Here is a 22921-nt window from a genome sequence, read left to right as displayed (position 1 = left end):
TAGCCGAAGAGCCACCGAGGGGAAGAATGTCTGCATTTTACTTTGCTTGGATGTTCCCGAGAGTTTGATTGTAATTACAGTTACTACAGTAGCCGACGCGCCGCCAAGGGGAAGAATGTCAAAAATGCAGTGTCAACATTTCTAGGGTCATAAAACTTGGAGTTGCAGCTGCGCAATCATCCCGAATCATGTAAACAGATACGAGCGATGCAACCGCGGCTAAACACCCCTCAATTGGTAAAAGCTGATGAAGCTACACAGAGAGACTTCAAAATTTTAATTGCCTTATGTATACAAAACCTCTGAAAAGAAATCAACTCAACAAAATTTCCTTTTCCTCATGGCATACAAAATATTCTCCTTCACTTAAGCAGTTAGGTTCTCTCTTCATTGAACACCCGCATCGTCAAATGAAATTTCATTCTAATCATATGCCGAGCTCAATCTGGCCCGGACCGATCAAACCTCAGTAAAATTCCAGCGTGCCATCAATGGTGGCAGGTGGGTCAATTGCAATGCAGGTAGCTTTCCCCTCTGAATGCAATTGGGGTAAGTTGTTGGCATCCTTGGCCGGAACCCCTTCTGCAGTCCATAAGGTGACATGCGGCCACTCATTTTTAGACACTACTCTTTCGCCTTCGACAGACCCAAGGCTGGCTTCAAATGCAGCCATTTTATCCGAGAAGAAAAGCTTAGTTATATCCACAGGGACCGTTTTGTGAAGGAAGGTTCCGTAACTAGCCACGGCAGTAACACCATGACTTCTCTTGTGTGCAAGAGTAACATGAGCCTTGTCAAGTTTATCCAAATGCTTGTCTTTGAGGAAAGCTTCGGCTTCACTATGTTTTGCAGCCAACTGCACGAAAAGAAAAAAAGAAAAGAAACACGAGACAGATATGTCATCATAATCTCACTGCATAAGTGATGCGACTACGAAAAATAATTGAAAGCGAACATTAACTTACGCTATCAAGCAGACCACTGACTTCCATAACAGGCAGGCTAACGGCAGCAAAGACAATGGCGCCGAACTTCCTCTTCCCAGTATCTGGAGTTTTGTACTCACCTTTGCGACTTTTTTCAGCTGTTCTGACACTTCCTTTACAGCAGACTCAAAAGGAACCTGAGGTCATTAAGATTGCACAAAAAGTTTATTTAGTGATCTGAAAAGTTAATGGTTCATCAAGTAAATTCCAGAGACGTTTAATATAATAGAACTGGAAAATGTGGAATCAACGGCTCATAAGGTAAAAAAGAATATGCAAAAATGATACCGACCTGAACAGAATTAAGATACTCAGCATTGCCAAATAAAATATCCCGCAACTGTTTCTCCCATTTAGTCCACTCCTTTGCATAGGTTCCCTTGGTCGACTCCAATCTGAGTACAGGTTTACATGCAAGGAGGTAAGGTTTTCCCACATGAAAGCGGACACAACAGAGGTTAAACGACTAGGAAAATTCTAATTGTCATGCTACTATGGTACGCTGTACGCAAACAGCTAAAAGCTTAACTTCATTGAAATTCCAATTAAGTAGGAAACGAAAATGAAAATGAAATAAGTATCTCCTGTGGTGGTCAAATCTCATTTCATGTTATAGTGTCCAAATGGCTAACCTTCCATGTTTGGCGGTGTGAAGCTTGTATAGATTTATTCCCTCCTCCAGAATATTCTTCACGGGATCAGGTAATGGATTCCTGGGTATGCAAAATCAATCCCATGACATTAGTGTATTGCAATGCAAGAGGGGACAAATATAAGACTTCACATTTTACACAAGCAAATCCCCATAAAGTTAATGTAACTGCATGGCTAGAGAGGAAAGATACAAGCTTCATACAAACAAATAATATACCTCATCCTATGCTTTTCATATGTTATGGAATCAACCACACAAACCAATTGGATTATCTTTTCCTCTATCCATAACACAGTTTTTTAGAGAGTCTTATAAGGCAGTAAGGCAGTGAACACAATCTTTTAATTCATTAGTAAAATAAAAGGAAACACACACACACACACACACACACATATATATATATATGTATGTATGTATGTATGTCTGTGTGTGTGTGTGTGTGTGTGTGTGTGTGTGTGTCACTAAATACTTTTCGTTGGAGATTACTCATATGAACTGAGAATTCCCCTTAATCCATATAGTAACTACAATCCACCCACCCATAAATTAAGGCATGCAAAGAGTGCTCCTAGCAAAAACCCCTGCCTTACCAGGTGCGTGATTTAAATTACTAGGAACAGTTTTCCCCTCATATTTATCATTATCAAATATAGAGAGCATTACAGAAAACAACCAATACGAGAGGTCTCAGGAAACAGAAACTACCTATCAGACTTCAGCAATGGCATCTTGACAAGCGAGCCAAAACGCTCAACTAATTCCCCATCAAACTCTTGGCGACTCTGAAAAATTTAGACAAAACCAAATTCAGAAAAATGTAATGAAGTTAGGTGCATCTATAGAGCATGGACCAGAGTACATAATTCATGCCTTGCCCTCGTAAAGGTGATAGAACATTAGCAGCACATAGCCAGCATTTGGAGATTCCTTGTCAAGGTTTCCCTTCAGAAATTGAGAGCATGTAAGTATGCAAATAAATATAGGTGTCTCAGATCTATGAAGAAAAAGAACATGAGAGAATAAAATGCATACTGGATGATTAGCACGTTGAAGCACCCGAGACATGAAAATTGCTAATGCATCAAGAGAAAATGGATTTGAATCGGTTCCTGCAAATTAAAAGATCACAATGTAAAAGCATATCCAATGGCCTCAAAATCATTTCCTAACTGAAGTACATTCCATTCATCTTTAACTACACTACAAAGTGAACTGGAACACAACAAATAACAGCCTCAGGAGCAACAGAACCTTCAGAATCAGGCACAACTGGAACCGCGGAGGCCCTAGTGCTGTTGCACATGTGTTCAATCTGCAAAAGAGAGACGAGAAAAATGGTCAGTGTAATTATGATAAACACAAATCAGTTTCGGTTTGATAATTAATAAACAGTTTAATCAAAAAAAAAAAATCATTCATATCTGGAGATCTTTTTCATGATTCCTTTCAATCGAGTAGCCACCAATCTTGTTGGACAAGACGTCCTTTTTAGTTCCTTTGGGTTACCATTTTGGGTTTTATTGTTTGTTTCCGGAACATCACCCCATTTAGGGTTAAAAGCAATCCACTTTTGCTTATTAGTCCTACAGAAAGTGACTAGCACTAAGCAATACAAGTTTTGGTTAGGACCTTGGGCTACAGATCAACCTCCACATGTCTGCATGGAACACTACTTCTGGATTCTCATGAATAGATTGTAGAACAATTCTTGAAGTGAACCCCAAAAGAAAATTACCTGTCTCCATACTTCTTCATTTGGGGCATTCTTGTCTGCAAGAATTATGGAATATGGTTTTTTCTTGCGCTCTTCAGCAACCTTCTGCCAATATTTTCCTGTTAAAAGACAATAAACAAGTAATCTTAATGTTAATAAGTCCTCCAATAATCTTTTGACGTACTAATTCATTAAGCATCTTGACAATAGGATACCAGTGGATCTATTCTAAAGGATACAGAAGTTTCGATATGAAGGTACGAACAGTATAATGAGAAGAAGCCTATTAAATTCTACGTATTTTTAACTTCCAATGTTTATAGAGTTTGAGTCCAACTTCAACCAATTGGCGATGGGTGGAGAGTACTAATATCTTTTGAACTACCGTGCAAGGCTTCACTTTCCCAAAGTGGGACAGTACTCTCATTGGAGGTAATAAAAGATATGAACAATAAATGAGAAGAAGTCCTCAAATTCTAGATATTTTGAACTTGTCATGAAGCTCAATCATATTGCGTAGGTAAATCCTTGCATAAATTCAGCACCATGGTCAAGGATACCTATGATATGCTGGGATGACCTGATCAGATTCTTACATAGAAACTGCTAGTTGAAGGATGATGAAGGATAACTATATTATGAGTGCATGATGAAGAAACTGCTAGAAACCTTCAATGTCAAAAAAAATGTAATTTGAAGTGTTCACAAGAGTTGTATTTCTAGGTGCTTCAACAACAAAATTACCTTTGATAAGATCACCCATCAGGCTTTGAATTGGTCGATCGTCTCCCATTCTTCCCGGGTCTTGAAGTAGTTCCGTGCATAGTGCTGACTTAGCAGAACCAGGTAGTCCTGAAAATTCCAAGCCAAGAAAGAAACATCAGGAAATGCATAGAACATATGCTTTGACTTCCATAAACCATTACCAAAGAGGGGATAAATAAAAATATAAGAACCCAATCATATTCACCGTCAAAACAATTATAAACACCCATATGTAAATATAAAAGCAAATACCCATCAAGAGATATTCAGATGCACAAGGGCACACTGCCAAAGAAGTATAAAAAGAGAAATATCGAAATGTTAAACATGGAAGGTGATGCTTCCCAAGTAACAAAAAAGTTGCACGATGTATAAGTATATACAAAGAGATATCTTTCAAACGTTGTTTATTGTATTCATGAGAACTTTCCAACGTTTCAAAACTCCATCGATTTGACACAATCTTACCAGGAAAGAATACAATCAGACCCTCAGCCTTTGGGATAGTGTCCCTGCCTGAGGCACTGGGGCTTGATGGTGCAACCTCCTGCTCCCTCTCAAGATCACCCTCTTCATCTCTTCCTCCCTCAACAATGGCCAGGAAATCTTCAGCCCTTACAAAGTTTCCAGCAGATCCAATGAGAGACTGATTCTGTGGACTGCGTTTCGCATACTGTTCAAGAAAAGGCTCAGCCTCACTGAGGTAAACTGATGATGAAAGTGGTTTGTTTCCACATTTCCTTCGTATGTACACAGCCCTGAGCATGAAGGAACAAAATTCTACCAGGTAAGAGATAATCACAAAAGTCATAAAAGCAAAGAAAATAACAGAGTAATGTTACACAAATCACCATTCATCAAGCATCTTTCTGAGTTCCCTCTTCTTTGGTTCTGAAGTATTCCATATTTTCATTTGCCTGTAATGACAGACGCAAAGTATAAATGGTTAAAAAAAAACAAGATTTTGTGGTACTAGCATGCTAAAGAATAAGAAAAGCACTATGGGGTCTCTTTCACTGCAATAAATAACAACCACACTAGTTTATAACACCATATTGCTCATGTCTCCACTTAAGTAACATCTTTTCCAACCAAAAAAAAAAACTTATGTAACATCTTAATATATGTGTGATAAATAATGGTGACTAGTGACTAAAATATACTCATTTTAAGATGTAAAATGTAAGATAACCTGAGAACCTCACCTCTCGTAATAGGTCTTGTAAGCAGCTGTACCTTCTTTAAAAAGAATTGACAAACCATTGCGAATCAAAAAGGTTCGCAGCTGCAATGAAAGATAAGCAGAATCAATATTTAATTCTTTGAACCCTTGTATGATGATTCGAACATTGATTGGTACACATTACATCAAAAGTAAATCGAATGAATAAGTAATATGCTCATAGAGAAAATGAAGAAATCAAGAGATGTAGTACCAAATGATAACTGTCGGAAAGCTTAAGTTGTTAGTATATGATATGAGTGAACAAATTATTCATACTCTGACACACCACCGCCATGCATGAGTTCTCTCCACCAATAAAAACTACAAAACACTCTACCCAACAAAGGAAAAGAGGAAACAATTGGAAAACAAAACAGCGAGTTACAAGATCCAGTAGACAATTGGTACTTCAATTCAACAGTTTGTTTCTGCCACTTCCATTTTCTTATTTAATACTTTACATCCACCATATACCATATTAAAACATAGCTAGCCTACTAGTATTTTCATTCACTTTAATCCCTTCAATAAGGAACACACTAGTTGCACTATTTTGCTTCAGTCGCCATACAGAATTTATGTAAGAATTCATTATTGTCAGTAAAATATTTTAGCTGCTATCCATTTGATTTAACCTTGCTAATCCAGAGGATATAATCTTGATTAGATACTATTATTATAATAATGTACCACCTTCATAGCCATTTTCAAACAAAAGAAAGGTCTATTTATCAGCCTTATATGGTGAAAAGTATTCTTCTAATAAATTTGACAGGAAAAAGAGAACAATCACCATACTATTTTTGCTTCCTTGAGGGAATTTTATGATTACATACTATTCTACTAGGATAGGACTACATACCTTGTATGTAAGAAATTTCAGTTTTATCATTAAGTTTGCATCTTCGTCAGCCAATCCATATTTTCCAGGCATACCACTGTTACCATCTTCCACAATGCTGCTTTTGCCTTTTGCGATCTCAGCAGCTCTCTCCTTGCTTGCCTTGAATAAATTAATGTCAACAAAAAAACCTACAAATATTAAGTGTATCAGATTCAGTACTGAATAAACGACTCAAGAAAGCAAAACAAAATATAAGGCAAACCTATTCTTCCAAGGTGTGATATATGCTTGCATCATTCATTAAAAGACACATGCATTATAGAAAGGTTCACCGAATGTTATGGGGGCTTATAGTTAAGAAAAAAGCAATGAAAGATTGATTCTCGACCTTCAGTCTAACCAGACTTATGCCTCACTTGTACCAAGATGACACCAAAAAGATAAAATAATATCATTGAAAGGTTAAACAAAATAAGAACCAAAACCCTATGTCCAATGTGCATACTTTCAACGACCATTATTGAGTAGACAATCTATAAAACATGTCCATTGTCCAGTACAGAAATAAATATTAACTGGTTATAAGCGTGAATTTTTCCGCTCAGCAAGGGTTTTTTTTTTTACCTCGATATAAAGGCCACAGTCCTGGCTTAGACCTGAAATGCACCAAAACGTATGCTCAATGAACCCAAGACGTGTAAAAAATAAAGTAAGAAGAACAAAAATATAAACAAAAGTCTAGCATTCAAAAAGAAATCTCAAAATAACATAATAGAGATTAGAGAGTGAATTTGAAAAATACCTCATCTCTTTCTGGTAACGCCTGAACGCAGAGTCACTATGGACATGGATGACCATTTTATAGAAAAGGTTGTCATTTGATATGGAATCAATTTTGTGGTAGTCATGGTAACATTTAAAGGCAGCAGGAAAACGCTTTTCTTTCATTAAACGAATCATTTCCTGATTCAATAAATAGAATATTATTTACAAAGGGATAATTGTAGATCAAAACTAGCAGTTCACAGTGGATTGTATGTAGTAAACCATTAAAAGAATATGTGGACAGAGATGCATGCATTTAAGATTGACTGGATATATAATTTTTTTAATGGTCGACGATTGACTGGATTTCGTCTGTAAAATTTTGCGGACGCTATTATTTCAAGAAGATTGAAATGAAGACTAGAATGACCTGCAATTTGGTGGTAGAAAAATCTGCAGGATGAGATTGCAAAAGTTTTGATAGCACAGATTTATCTGCGTTTCTGGAATGGTTGTCACCAGCTCCAACTCCAAACCAGTCCGAATGGTCAGGGCAAAAAGAGGAGCCAACACCCTCAAGAAGCGCTTTTATTTGCTGCATGAGGATTTCAGAAAAATTATTTAAAAATAGTACATCTACATTCTAATATTGTTGATAACAGCAAAGCAATAGAAATCTCATATCCAAACAATAACTATAACCTGCTTTTCACTCGACCTATTTGCAGCACAAATATCTCTTGCGCTCGGTCCCAAATCAAGACCCGCTGAAACATAGAGTAAACCCAGTGATGATCTAAACAATGAAAAGAAAGCTTCAAAACTGACTAGCATTCCCATGGGTCAACAAAATTATCTTCAAGAGGGAAGTAGGAAGAACTTTTTGAATGGATTGTTAAGACCAGGCAAGTATAGCGCAAGGCAAAAAATTGTTTGCATCATTAAATGTAATGGAATATATTTGGGAGATCAATGGAAACAAATTAACATGCAACAACAATTTCAACCTTTTGTTAGCAGAAAAATTCATTTAGGTACCAAAAAGGGAAAGAGAGACAAGAGTTTAATAAGTTTCAAGTGAATGTTGTGGCTGAATTGGAAGAACAACACACCCACAAAAAAAACTCCAGGTTAAAGTACCTATAATGCGCCCCCCCCCCCCCCCCCCCCCCCCCCCCCCCCCCCCCCCCCCCCCACAAAAAAAAAAAAAAAAAAAGATGAAGAAGGAAACATCATACCTCCATCCATTGGTGGAGGAGGGAAATCTTTCAAGACTTTTTCCATATGTTCTAAGCTTTCCTGGCTTACAATACGAGCAACAATGCCCTCTAAGATTTCACCCTGCTCCTTTACATGATCTTTTGAACCTGCAAACAGTATTACAATCGAGTTCCAAACATCACAAATACCTCTTGAAACCAGTGTCCAACTGGGGATAACACAAAACAAACAACAAAGGAAATGGAAAATCTCATTAACATGTTCACCTTTCGGATACACAATCATCAATACCCATTTTATTCTAAATTTATTAACAGTATTCATGTTCCGAATAATTTTGTTCAAAAGCCTCTTTTTCAAGTGATTGACAAAGCTTTAGTGTTGCAATATACTATAAACACAATGCTTCTATAACTTCGGTCTTCATTTTCCCCTTTATCCTACAAAGGTTGTTTAACAGGCAATACTTATGAAGAGGTAAGCTAACAGGCATCACTAGAAGTGGGAATCGAAATTAAAGCAAATTCGCTGAAGAGTTTACCTGGTATAGATATATCTGCAACTTCATTAAGAGCCATGCATACAGGTGTTGCAGTTCCTTCTTCGCAGAGAGCATCAAAGGCAGCAAAAAATGATGTCACTGACTTCCTTTTGTAATACACAAAGAAAAAGATTCATCAGGACTTCATTAATGATAAAATTGCAATAACTATAACAAATCAACTGTCCTAATGCAACTGCTCCTTTGAAATACCCGAAGATTGTACTAACTTTAGTATCAAGTAACTGCCTAGACTGAAAGCAAAGAAGTTATTATCTTTCAAACTTAGTATGACTAGAAAACATAACTGCCATGACCATAACCATTCGTGTGACATGGAAATTACTGGTTGTCACCTTGTTGAGAACAGCCATACATGATTTGTTGGTAGGCGCCATTTTCTACAGAAAGCAATTATCTCAGGGGTTGAGTAGAACTTTGGCTTTCCATTGCCCAAATCTGTGACTGCCGTCACCACAGCTGTTTAATAAATAAAAAATCACATGAGCTTGAAAATCTTTTTGCGAATATTGAGAAAAGGCTTACCCATCACTTGAATCAAATACAAGTGATGACAAGTGCAATCAGCTACAATCATGGTTCCTTATTCTGGAAATTCAAGAAACAATAAACGACAAAATTATCCTAAAAGACAAACATGTTTAGAGTCAAATTTTAATATAATTAAAATGGGCATTAATAATATATGACGCACTGGAAAAGCCAGGGGAGAGACACCATGCATCTGACTTTACAGAGTACTTTAACACAATCCACAGGAAAATGAATTATAAAATAGTAACTCAGTACCAAAATCTTCTTTCGGGCGTTGTCCATGGTCTCCTAGAACAGCAGTTACGAGTTCCATTGATATGCACATACGATTCCTCTGAAATAGTGACCAACAGAAAAATTAGGGGAAGGGAGTAAGAAGATTTATTCAAGCATAACCACCGGTGACTAAGTTATTAAATAAACAAATTTAGAAAAGGCTGAAGTCTAAATTCAGCCAAAAACCAATACTTTGATAAAAATAGTTAGCCTCTCTCGAGAATAAATTTTTTTATTTTTAAGAACTATCACAGTCAACCTTAGATTTGACTAAACAAGCACAGAAAGGAAGAAATTTATAGTTATTAATGAAGATCAGTTTTCTTTATGTTCAGGTTTCTCATGTGAATAGAAAACCTCAAGGAAATCATTAAACTCTTCTTGCATTTTTGGTGCTTCACGTCCCCATGCCTCCCGAAACATCCGTCCAAGAACAAATACACCTACAGCCGTATATCTGTAGTAGAAATAGAATATTCAGCAAACCACGACTAACCTCTATAAATAAGTACAGAACAAGGAAGAAATGCAGACATAGTGGAAACATTCAACACATTAAGTTTCAAGCAAATGTTTTCCTCGATCAGATTTTTTCTCCAAAATGGTTCCAGAACTTGCTCTGTAATCAGATTCATTTGAGTATTCCAATTAGTGATAAAGTGGAAACATCCAACAAATTAAGTTTCAAGCACTGGTTCCAAAAATGCAGATATAGTGGAAACATGCAACACATAAAGTTTCAATCAAATGTTTCCCTCGATCAGATTTTTTCTCCCAAAATGGTTCCAGAGCTTGCTCTATAATCAGATTCATTTAAGTATTCCAATTAATGATGACATAAGCAATAGAACAAATTTACTTAATAAAAGTTTACAGTTAAGAAATTCGTGTATTGTACAAATTACGAACAGTATTCTAAGGAATACAATGTCCTTTTGCTTGTGCACTGCACACATCAGGCCCTTCAAGACATGAGGTTAAAAAAGAAACTACAAGATATTTAACACAACTGACTCCATTGATCTTTTCGTTCATTGAGTGAATTGAACAATTAAATAATATAAAAAGGATGGGAAGAAATGGTCGTCTTGTGCATACATATTCCCAAAGCTGTTTTTGGCATATGCCCCACCATTATTACCGGCGTACATAAAAAGAGACCCCGAGTGTTTAAGTGAAACCTGCAAAATGTTTCATAGTCAATAAATTCTTCATTTGAAGATTAATTTAGTAAAATAAAAACAAATTGAATCAACCAGAAAACTGTAAATCTAAGCAAGCATAAGCAACTGGAGGCTTCCCAACTCTTACGAGAGAGTAAGAATGATTGCTAACATGAAGGCCAACAGGTAAAATGTCCATGCAGCAAGAAAGCAATTCAATAGCTCATAAAACACCCTTACCTCCAAGGTAGCCAAGCCGTTAGATACCATCTCTATCATCCTTGTCCTAATCTGAATAAAGAAATAGTCATCAGACAAGTATTCAGATAAGATCCAAGAATAAATAAACAATGTCATCATTATCTAAAGGCAAGTAGCCATTTAATCACATCACTATTCTATAAAATATGAGAACATTTCTATTTGTTTTCCTTGGCTATATAACGTAATCCAGTGACGCAAGCACATGCTAGTTGTTGGAGAAAAAACCTGCATAGCGCTATTGATGTTGGTAATTCCCATACAAGAGACACAAATGGATAAATATATTTGAAATTGGAAACGCATGAAGAGAAATATACCTCCCCATCTGTCTTCTCATTTTCAAATTTGGGATAGAAAGTAGCTCGTATTTGCACCTGAGCATAGGTGGAGTTGTCCACAGTAAAATTTTCCAACAGATTACCATTGAACAGCTTACTTAAACCAACTCTGGTTTTTGGAGCTGCTGCTCGTTGAGCTCCATTTCCCTGGGTTCCAACTGTACTTTTATCAACATTTGATTCAACTTCTACCGCCTTAGCTCCGCTCACTGTCCCATATGATTTTGGCATCCAAATTCCTTTCTGCCCTTGAACTGGACCCTGATTTGCCAATTGGACCTTCCCAAACTGTGTGGGTTCAACTGAAGGATTGGCCTGTCCATTGCCTCCAGTAAGACTCAACTCACCAACTCTGTAAGTGACAGCTGCTGGAGAATCCCCAGTGGACGTGGACGGGCTGTCAGTCTTTTGCTTTTGTGTCCACTTTTGTTCTGTACACCCACCCCTTTGCTGCAAAGTAAACCAAACATCCCAATCATACACTTAAGCAAGGCAATGTTCAACTAAAGTAAAAACAACCAGTCTTCACCACAATGTATATAGGCCGTGAGGCTCTTCACTTTATCAGGAGGCAATGTCATTACAACTCCTAAACCGGGACCAGAACCGCATTAAGATATATACAATCACTCCCGCGCAATGTATAATACTGCTATAATTTTCCTACTACTACAGAAGAATACCAAATATTTATATGGGCCGAACCAAGTTTTCGCTGAAACTAATATCACACTACAGAAACAACGATACAGTCCCGAAATACCACCCCGAATTACAAAGCTAAATTCATCCAATTTAACCATAATTGGCGAACGATCAACTTCCACAGCAATAATAAGCAATCTCCGCCAAACATTTACAAATGGAGTGCATAACAACACGGTTCGAAATTCACAAATCGCAATTAACCGATTCGCAACAAAACGTTTCGGCCAAGAAAATTACTCAGACGACGATCAACAAACCGAAACCGCCACCAATCAAATTTATAATCATATTCAAAGTAAACGAGCTGCAAAAAAAAAAAAAAAAAAAAAAAGAAACAGAAAATGATCGCCGAAATATACAAAAACAGCGTAAAAAAGAAAAGTCAAATTAAAATAAGATAAAATTGGTACCTGGTTGTAAGGCATGGTGGAATGGGGGAGAGAGATGGAAGAGGAGAGAGAAAGCGAGGGAGGGAGAAAGCCAGGATGGGCGGAGGAAGGAGAGGAGGAGCGGAGCAAGAGGAAGGTTCCGGAAACGAAGGCGGACGAAGACGAGAGGGGAGGAGTGAGAGCGAGAGCATAGATGATTCTCTGCGACGCCCACATATGATTGCTACACTGGACGTGCCACCACTATACGGTTCTATATATATATATATGAGAGAGACAGAGAGTTTCCTAGAGAACGAATGCGGATGAGGCTGATGAGCCCGCCAAGTGGACGAGAGAGAACTTCTAGGTAGCAGCGACCGGGTTCAGGGGAGAGGCGCAATGAGTTTTGGTGTTCCGCGAAACACAATATTGTGAATGGCGGTATTTCAAAAGGAAAATTTTTAATTTGAGATTTAATCAAAAAGATAAAAATGTGTTGTAACTGGTAAGTGAACCCTTAAAAAGGAATTGTAGCGATCGTCTCTCAATTTTAACCTAATTAGAGTAATAGTTCTTCAACTAAAAATTTATGATTATTAGTCCCTTAACTCTTTAAAACATGCAACTATGATCATTTTCGTTAATTCCGTTAGAACTTTCACCAAAATGAGTCACGTGTCACACAAGTGAGGCTGAATAGAGGGGCAAATATGGAAAACAAAATAAGAAAAATTGGATCAATACTCCTTCAACTTTAACCCAATTAGAGAAATGGTCTTTCAACTTTCACTCAATTGGAGCAATGATCCCTCAACATAACCCAATTGTAACAACGGTCCTTCCAACATAACTCATTTTGACGGAATTCTAACTAAGTTGACGAAAAGAACTATAGCTGCACGTTTTGATGAGTTAAGAGACCAATTGTTATGAATTTTTAGTTGATGAACTAATGTTCTAATTGAATTAAAATTAAAAGACCATTACTATAATTTTTTCTATTAAAAAAAAGTGCTTAATTATCAGCCGCATGTGGTTTACAAAAATAATTTATAAATTGATTTCTCAGGCATTTTTTTATTATAAATTGTCCCATTTGATCCAACATTAAAATAGACTGATAAGCACAAATGAGTTAAGTCAATTATAGAGGGACATCTTAAGCTCAATAAATTCATAAACTATATCGATTAACCCGAGGAGCTTCTAGATCGAAACTCAGATACCGAGGAAACCAATCCCATCAAACCTGTTGCGGTGGAAGATGGCATCCATAACTAGGATCGGCGGCTGTTAGGGTATGGAAAAGCTGAAGAAACCAGCTTGAATGAACTAAAATCAGAAGGTTGAACTCTCACACACCGACATTACAAGACAACATCTCATCTACCATGACAATTTGATCACGGGCATTAAGAGTCCATTGTAAAAAATACAAATTTACCATGGGCATGGTGAGCACGTGGTAACTAACAAATTTTTATCATAAGCAAACTTTAGTCTGTGGTAAAATATTAATTAATAACCACGTGCAAAGTTGCATGTTGTAAATATACTAAGCCACCACGCGTAATACTCGTGGTTAATATGATTAATATCCATAGCAAGCGCCGCCCCCCCCCCCCGGGCGGCGGCTAGCCTTTCTCACTTTATGGCTTAGAAATTGGTATGCAAATATTTGGACGGATTTTAGGGTTATTGTTTTGAATTTGATTCTCTATATTCTCACTCAAATTTTGGAACTTTGCTCTTGTATTTTAATTTTGTATTGTATTTGTTCTAATACTGTTGTAGTTCAGGTGCCATCATATGGTTAGTAAAATTGAAGATGTTTCCCTCAATTTCATTAAATAACCTAAGCTTGAATAAATCTTGGTAACCCATAGATTTGAAATATGTCCATTGTGATAAAAAAATCAGTGGGATGATCCACTTTGCTTCTTAGGTATGTGTATGGGTATGTCTTGTTCTGATTGAGATGTTAAGGGAAAAGCTCCAGTGTAATAAAGAACAGTTTGTATGAAGGTCTCGCTATCTCTCGCCCGCTCTATATGTAATTGCATCCAATTACTTAGATGTAAATAAATGGCAATCCTGATTTCAAGTTGTTTTCTTATACGTTCAGGTTATGGGTGCTTAATGAATGGAGACGCAGATGGTGGCTACGAATGGTGCGACTCGTGTTCATGGCTTCTCAGAAAATGTATTTGCCTTATCCATGTTTTTTTAATAACGGGCATTACTTGTGGTAAATAAGTAATCCACAACGGCAATTGTGCCCGTGGTAAATTTCAACCTACAACGGGCACTGTTTGTGGTTACATTATATTTGACAACGGGCATAGCTCGTGGTAGAAATTGAGACTTTTTATCACATCCAAATTACTAATGGGGACAATGTTTGTGGTGGATTGTAATCTATCATGAGCATTCATTGTGGTAGATGAGCATTTTTCTTCTAGTGCGGAGAGAAACTCTCGCGCTAACGGGAGAGAAAACTCCATTAACTTGCTAAATTACCTTATTGCAACTATTTTACACTCTTCATTGATCTCTTGGTCAATTAGTTAACAACTCTGGCTCGGTCAAGTTGCCGTCTTTGTTGCCGTCAAATGATCGGAAGATCTCGCGCAGCTGTGTCGTCTGCTCCTCCTCCATTATTCGTCGCCACCATCGATTTATATTGTTTGCTTCTAGTGCTAGGTGCTACTCATGAGCTTGCATGACTAAGTTCACGAGAGAAAATTAGGGACGAGGATCCTCTCCGAATTCTCTTTGTGAGGATCTCTGAGACCCTCCAATTACGTATGTTCATCGTATATCGTATGATCATAAATCATTGTATTTTTTTTAATTTAAAGTTGAATATAAACCGTACCTGAAGAAAAATATATGCACGATGTACGATGAACGAATGTGATTGAAGGATCCTCAAGATCTTGAGGATTCTCATTTAGAAACAAGGACTTTGATTAATTAAATAATTAATTAAAAAAGATTAGTAGCCTCCTACGTCATCAATAGTCGCTTTGGCCGAGTGGTTAAGGCGTGTGCTTGCTAAGTGCATGGGGATCCCCCGCGAGAGTTCGAACCTCTCAGGCGACGATTTATTTTTAATTTTTGTTTAATTTTTTTCGACCATGGTTGTGGTGCTCTATCTATAGGATCATATAAATTGGAACAGTCAATATTTGTAGGGATTATGTTACATTCACAACGTGGCCATGCAAAGCTTTTTTTATCATTGTCCAAAAACGTAACAAGAAACTAAAAGTAAAAAGCACGAAACGTCTCATGATAGGATGATGAGGCAATGCCGGTGATGTAGAAAAACATGTTTTGCCATAAAAAGTATGTACACACATATTGTAAAACACATTGTGTACATATATATAGTACATTCATCAATATTAACCAAAAGTTACTGTACCATAAAACATTTGGTAAATTCTTCAAATTGAAAACATGGGTACATTCTTCAAAATCATGAAAAATAATAATAATGAATTCTAGGCTTAATAACATTAATAAATTTCTTTGAATAACTTCACGTGAATACATTTTCAAATCAATGAGAAAAATGTACCCATATATGTTTTAAAAAATAGATTAAAAGAAAAGTGAATAGATTTTACATAAAAAAAATGGGTATGTTTTACATTAAAAGAAATTGGTATATTTTACATATAACAATTGGTATATTTGAATGGGTATGTTTAAGAGATTAAAAAAAATTGAAAATCGATGATGGTGTTGTTAGCTTTGTACAGTTTGTAATTCTTTTTTAATATGTGATTATTTAAAAAAATGTATTTATAGTAAATTTCCAATTTTGTGGGTTTATATATATATATATATATATATATATATATATATATATTTTTTTTTTTTTCTTTTTTTTGGAATTTTTTGGAATTTTTTTTTTATAACGGGCATTACTCATGGTAAATAACTAATCCACAACAGCAGTAGTACCTGTGGTAAATTCCAATCTACAATAGGCATTGTTTGTGGTTACATTACATTTGACAACGGGCATAGCTCGTGGAAGAAATTGAGACTTTTTATCACTTCCAAATTACTACCGGGCACAATGTTTGTGGTGGATTGCAATCTATCACGGGCAATCACCGTGGTAGATGAACATTTTTCTTCTAGTGCGGAGAGAAACTCTCACCCTAACGGGAGAGAAAACTCCATTAACTTGCTAAATCACCGTATTGCAATTATTCTACACTCTTCATTGATCTCTTAGTCAATTATTTTACAACTCCGATTCGGTCAAGTTGCTGTCTTTGTTGCCGTCAAACGATCGGAAGATTTCGCGCAGCTGTGCCGTCTGCTCCTCCTCCATTATTTGCCGCCGCTGCCAATTTATATTGTTTGCTTCTAGTGCTACTACTGGTGCTACTCATGAGCTTGCATGAGTAAGTTCATGAGAGGCAAATAGGGAAAGACCATGATGAAATTTATGTTGGAAGTATGCCCATAAAGCCACTCATTTGATGTAATAGCTTTTTTGGAATACTTATTGTGTTAAACTTTTATATGTTTAATAGAGGGCAAAGCTTATTGTTAATCACTATTTATAGTATCTTGTGTTTAAGCAATAAGGGAATCCAAGGAATGTATTTGATCTAAGAGACAAGTGATTTAAGTTAGTTAAATTAACAGGACCTTTCTCTTATGTTCATTCCTAAAACGTTCCTAGCCATAGGATTGCCAATTGGGCATTGACAATCCGCTAAGGTTAGTATGTGTTATGTCGACTCAAGCGTGAGTATGAACTAGTCTCAAGTCATTTGGTGTTGGACACTAAGGCAAACACATAGGTGCTCGAAAGAGTAATCGAGTACACTGAACAACGATCAAACGAGAGTTCGAACATACATGTCATGTGAGAACTCAATAGTTGCAATATGCAAAGTAGTCCTTTGACCTGAGGCATCATTGATGTCTAATGGTTAGGTCCTTGATCTTTGATTATGTCAACGGCATTCCATTGGAGTGTCCACGGCATTGTTGGGGTCAAGCTATCTAGTCATGTAGGCATATGAATGCACAACAAGGGATCTCTAACCTTCCATGGTGGAAGGAGAATACTCTAAGATATGATTCGAGAGTCTTTGGCCAAAGCATATGAATATGACTAAGGAAGCTTGTTCCAAATCTTATTCAATTGAATCATATAGAGAAGTATCACATTGGATAGTAGACATGAAACAAACTATCACTTAAACAATGTGATTAAGAGTATTGTATTAGAGAAGGACCGTATTGCATTGTAGTTGTAACTGGATAGGTTCTCCAACCACCTCTACTTAGCTTGGGTAACCATGACATGCTGCTAGGCGTCACCCATGGTTTGTGGAAGCCCTAAAGATTAGCAAACACTAATTTTAAGGGAGAATTGAAATGTGGTTTCAATTCACAATCGATCGTTAAGAGTAACATCGCCCACTACCTCGCTAATTGGAACCTAATGGATCGTACACCGAGTAAGGATATAAGTGAAGAAATTATATGAAATGGATAAGCAATTAAATGGTTTAATTGAAGAATGGTCAAAATTAATTAAATAGTTAATTAATTATACGAAACATTCGTATTGGACGTTTAAGTTAGTTTTGGGCTTCGGGGCACAAAAACGTTTTGGTCCACAAGGCCCATTATGTTTAAGTTGTATGACAACTAAAACAAAATGGGCAATTAAGCCCAATAACAATATATGGCCGGCCATAAGGGTGGAGGGTAGTGAACTTGGCTTAATTGCAAGTTTGCCACTCCATTGTGAGGTGGTATAAAGACATCTTTATAGCCATTTCATCCTAAGGGTTTTCTAATTGAATTTGGGTGAAACATATTCTCTCATTTTCTACATAGAGGCCGGCCACTTAGGGGAGGAACATCTAGCAATCTTCTTCTTCCCTAAGTCATCCATTTCATCTTCACACTACATCTTTGGTGTGGAGACTTAGAGACACCAAACCTTTGGTGTTTTTGGAGAACAAATCCTCAAATCCTCAAAGAAGAAAAGGAGCACTAAAAGGGAGGAAATCACAAGGAAGATCCAAGGAGCAAGGAGGTGACTTGAAGGCCCTCCACTTGGGTGAATCCCTTGTGTAATCAAGGATGAGCTTCAAGGGTAAATAATCTCTAAATTCTTATTCTCTTTAATATTGTTAAAGAGTCTTATGGTTCACCATATACTAGGCTTTGAAAGTCATGGGTTTTATGAATTGTTTTTTAATGCATGCCTACTTTAAAGTGTTATTAGTATGCCTATGTATTCAAATGTTCTTACATGTTCTTAGCTAGGACAAAATTTTTCCTTCAAGTGGTATCAGAGCCTAGGCCTAGTTTATGGTGGATCCTTTTGGGTTTTGTGATTTTTCATATTTTGTGATTTAAGTGTTGTAAATGTTACAAGCTTTGTTCTTGCTTTGAATATAAATTTTGCTTGAAAATTTAGCATCTCAAATGTTGTAGATGTATTTCATTAAAGCATGAATAATGGAACTAAAAGTTGGTGCCAAGTGTTTTGGGATTTTCGGCCAAATCCAAAGGGTAAGTTTTTGGGTTCTTGTTAGCCTTGTTAAAATAGTTTTAATGTGCTTTTTGGAACCCCTAAGTACCCTAGGATATTAACCCTCTTTTGAGTTGTGAAAATTTGAGTTTTTGGTGAAAGAAAACATCCATGGAGCTATTATGAGTTTTCAGGTATGTTCTTCATATTTCTTGAAGTTCTTATCAAGAACAAAAAGTTTTGAAGTTTTGATTCAAAAGTTTTATGTTTTACATAAAGTTTTGATTATTAGTTGATGGGTGATGATTATTGGTGAGAAATGATTAAATGGCTTTAATTATGTCAAAGATATATTTTTGAATATTAGTTGATGGATGATGATTGTTGGTAAGAAATGATTAAATGGTTTTAATTATATCAAAGATATATTTTCTTTTCAAACCATCCCCACCATCTTTAATCTCACCCACCAAAATCCACTTACAAAATTCTTTTTATCAAAAATCTCTATAACAACTATCCTTGGCCGGCCACCCCTCTAGTGGGGTGCTTTTGTGCAATTAAATAAAGTTTTGATACTTTTGTGTATTTGTATTTTGGCCCAAAAGTTTGTGTTTTTGCAAAATGGCCCAAATAAAATGAGAACAAAAATTGTTTTGTCTCTTTAATGAGAATTGGATTTTCATTATATTTAGTTTCATTTAAATCAATTCTATGGATCCAAAAACCAATTGTTTAAAGTTTTTTTCTTAGTTAATTTAGTTAATTAAGAAAAGGGTGATTATGAACCAAAGGCCTCGATAATTGAGCTATGTGATTGGCCGATTTACATTATGAATGATTGGGTTTTAAGTAATGTAGATTTGAATGTAATTTGATTAATTCAAGTTGTTGTAAAGGGCATAAGCCCATTATTTGTTTTGTAAAAGGGCATAAGCCCTTCTTATTATTTCATGTATTCCTCTTTGTTTATATGTATGCAAATTGGAATAGTTGGGTCCAACGCCCAATAGGAAATAACGGTTTAATTGGATTAAACGCGTAACTAAAATCAACAACTATCTACCTTAAACCCAAGGTCCAACACAAGGCTCGTGTTGGATCAAATCAAACGGTTCATAATCATCCTAAAACCTAATATGACTATATAGTCCATATGAGGATGCAATGCGTTCGTTAGTAGTTCCATATAGTCTCGCTTGTTTCAACGAAACAGTAGGAGTATTATATGCTACTAAATCATATTAACTTGGACCAATAGTTATGATAGGGCCATGTCCTTTTAATATGATTAAAATGTTTTTGATGTAGCCCAAAACTACTCCCTCAACAAACGAATATTAAGTTGATAAACGAGAGATGTTTTGAACATTTCTTCGTAGGCCTTCCACCGTGGTGGGCTCCAATCGTTTGTGACTCATGCACCGGCTTCACCCTATAATGGGGAAGTACAAAGTATGGGCTTACATCCAGGAGGAGTCCATAAACATATGATGAGGTGAGTGTAGACAACGAGTATGACCAACATGATATAATTCTGAGGTTGTGCTTGAACCTCTACATAAACTAAGCATGGTGGGAATAACTTAACTAAGTGCAATGGTGCCAACATGATATAATTCTGAGGCATTCATTCTCTAGAGGCCAAACTAGATGGGTAATTACAAGAGTTGTAAATGACTAAAGTGTTATTCTCTCATCATTATTTTTGCTAACCAACATGATATAATTCTGAGGTGGGCTTGGTAATAGTGAGTCTCCCATACCCCGCTAAGAGTTCAACATAACTCTCGGATTCTATTGAGGGATATGGAATTTGCCAAAAATAGCGGGTGGTACTATTTGATTCAAGACCCAATCAAGTAGTTAATCAACAATCTAATACGATTTCTGTTATGTTATGTAGTTAACGACATGCCTAAACTACTACCCACCATTATACTTGACAAAATGGCCTAAGACTTTTTCCTTGCATATCTCTCGGATGATTTCACTAAGTTTATTGTAAACTATAAAGTGAATAGATTCGATCATACTTTTAACGAGATGATTGACATGTGCTGTAAATTTGAAAAATGTTTCAAAAAGGACAGTGGGAGTGAGAATGCAAAAACAAGGAAGAGGTTACATAAGAAGAAGGCAAAGAAATCCAAAGGAACATGCTTTCATTGTGGAAAGGATGAACGTTGGAAGAAGAAATACAGGGTGCGCATTGCGAGCTTTATGACACGAACTTTTGAAGAGACTATTTCGGTCATAGAAAGTGCTTTTACAGTGAGCTCCAATTCCTGGATATTTGATTCAGGCGCTAGTCAACATATCTGTAATACGATGCAGGGACTAGCAGAGAGCAAGACACTGCGCAATGGGGAGATAGTTGTGCGAGTTGGGAACGACACTAAAATCTCTGCAAAAGCAATAGGCACCTATATGCTTAAACTACCCTCTGGGGAAGTCTTGGAACTTAAAAATTGTTTATATTTTCCTTCATGTATAAAGAATTTGATTTCTATCTCTAAACTTTTACGAGATGGGCACTCAGTATTGTTTGACAAAATGAGTTGCACTTTATACTTGAACGGTCGTATTATCTCTCATGGTAATATGATAGAGGGACTTTTTCACCAAGAGACGAATAGTGGTTTGCACTGTATTGAAAGCGGGAATACCTCAAAACCCAAAAGGGCTAGAGAAGAAGTTAATCAAGAAAAGATGTGGCATCTTAAACTTGGACATGTGAACCTTGATAAGATTCGCAAGATGTCGAAAGACGGATATTTCCGCCCGTTAGGTAATGACCAGATGGGTACTTGTGAATGTTGCTTGAAAGGGAAGATGACCAAATCTCCATTCACTGGGAAAGGAGAGCGTGCCACTGAAATTCTAGGGTTAATCCACACTGACGTATGTGGACCTATGTCTACTACGTCGAGAGGAGACTTCTCCTACTATATCACATTCACCGACGATCACTCTCGGTTTGGCTATGTGTATCTTATGAAGTACAAGTCAGAATCCTTTGAAAGGTTCAAAGAATTCAAGAATGAAGTTGAGAAGCAAACTGGGAAACAGATAAAGATCCTAAGATCAGATCGAGGGGGTGAATATCTGAGTAATGAATTCCTAGATTATCTCAAAGAGTGTGGAATAATATCACAGTGGACTCCACCGGGAACTCCACAACTTAATGGAGTTTCTGAAAGGAGAAATCGAACCTTGATGAACATGGTTCGTTCTATGATGAGTTCCGCTGATCTGCCAGTAACATTCTGGGGATACGCTCTATATACAACAGCTTACTTGCTTAATAGAGTACCTTCCAAATCAGTTTCACAAACGCCCTATGAGATATGGCATGGAAGAAAGCCAAGTCTTAATCACATTAAGATTTGGGGTTGTGAAGCATATGTCAAGAAGCTTGAAGCTACTAAGCTTGAAGCGAGATCAGTAAGGTGCTATTTTGTGGGATATCCTAGAGAAACTATGGGATATGAGTTCTACCATCCTGACGACCAGAAAGTTTTTGTCGCCAGAACTGCTAAGTTTCTAGAGGACGAATTTGTTCTCAAAGGAACTATAAGTAAAAAGATGGAAATTAATGAGATTAATGATGAACCACAAACAAGCACACGACATGTTGACAACCCTGTTCCTGAACCCCTAGCTCCACGTAGATCTGAACGGGTTAATAAGCCACCTAGGAGGTATGGCTTAGACAAAGACTTTGGGGAATTGTACCTTCTAGGTGACAATGACACAAAGGAAGACCCTAGAGACTACACTGAAGCAATGTCCGACATTGATTCAAAGAGATGGCAAGAGGCCATGAAATCCGAGATGGATTCCGTGTATCAAAATCAAGTCTGGACTCTTGTAGACCCTCCAGAAGGTATAGTACCTGTTGGAAACAAATGGATCTTCAAGAGGAAAATAGGCGTTGATGGGAACGTGGAGACTTATAAGGCTAGACTAGTAGCCAAGGGTTACAGGCAAAGAGAAGGGAT

The 22921-nt window shown here is 36.8% G+C and overlaps 1 protein-coding gene and 1 non-coding gene across 2 annotated transcripts; one reads left to right on the top strand and one right to left on the bottom strand.

Annotated features, from left to right (window-relative positions):
• Positions 1-264: 264 nt before the first annotated feature.
• Positions 265-12787, bottom strand: LOC103934307 (tRNA ligase 1). The gene is given in 28 exon segments (XM_009344061.3): positions 265-856; positions 966-1072; positions 1075-1123; positions 1279-1381; positions 1619-1699; positions 2347-2423; positions 2512-2583; positions 2674-2750; positions 2893-2953; positions 3377-3474; positions 4100-4207; positions 4589-4878; positions 4972-5037; positions 5326-5405; positions 6208-6377; positions 6814-6845; positions 6992-7152; positions 7385-7549; positions 7657-7721; positions 8193-8321; positions 8717-8823; positions 9073-9196; positions 9527-9605; positions 9905-10004; positions 10646-10728; positions 10951-11001; positions 11292-11762; positions 12431-12787. Coding segments are annotated over 28 exon segments (3591 nt in total). The 5' UTR covers positions 12626-12787; the 3' UTR covers positions 265-466.
• Positions 12788-15414: 2627 nt separating this feature from the next.
• Positions 15415-15496, top strand: TRNAS-GCU. The gene has a single exon. It is a non-coding gene; the product is annotated as a tRNA-Ser (tRNA).
• The last annotated feature ends 7425 nt before the right edge of the window (positions 15497-22921 follow it).

This window comes from the organism of the source record quoted next, unplaced genomic scaffold, assembly GCF_019419815.1.
Source record: "Pyrus x bretschneideri cultivar Hongxiangsu unplaced genomic scaffold, Pyrus_bretschneideri_v1 Contig29, whole genome shotgun sequence".
In the NCBI taxonomy this organism is placed as follows: domain Eukaryota; kingdom Viridiplantae; phylum Streptophyta; class Magnoliopsida; order Rosales; family Rosaceae; genus Pyrus; species Pyrus x bretschneideri.
Note: the sequence above shows the minus strand (reverse complement) of the source record. Positions and strands in the feature narration are given on the sequence as shown.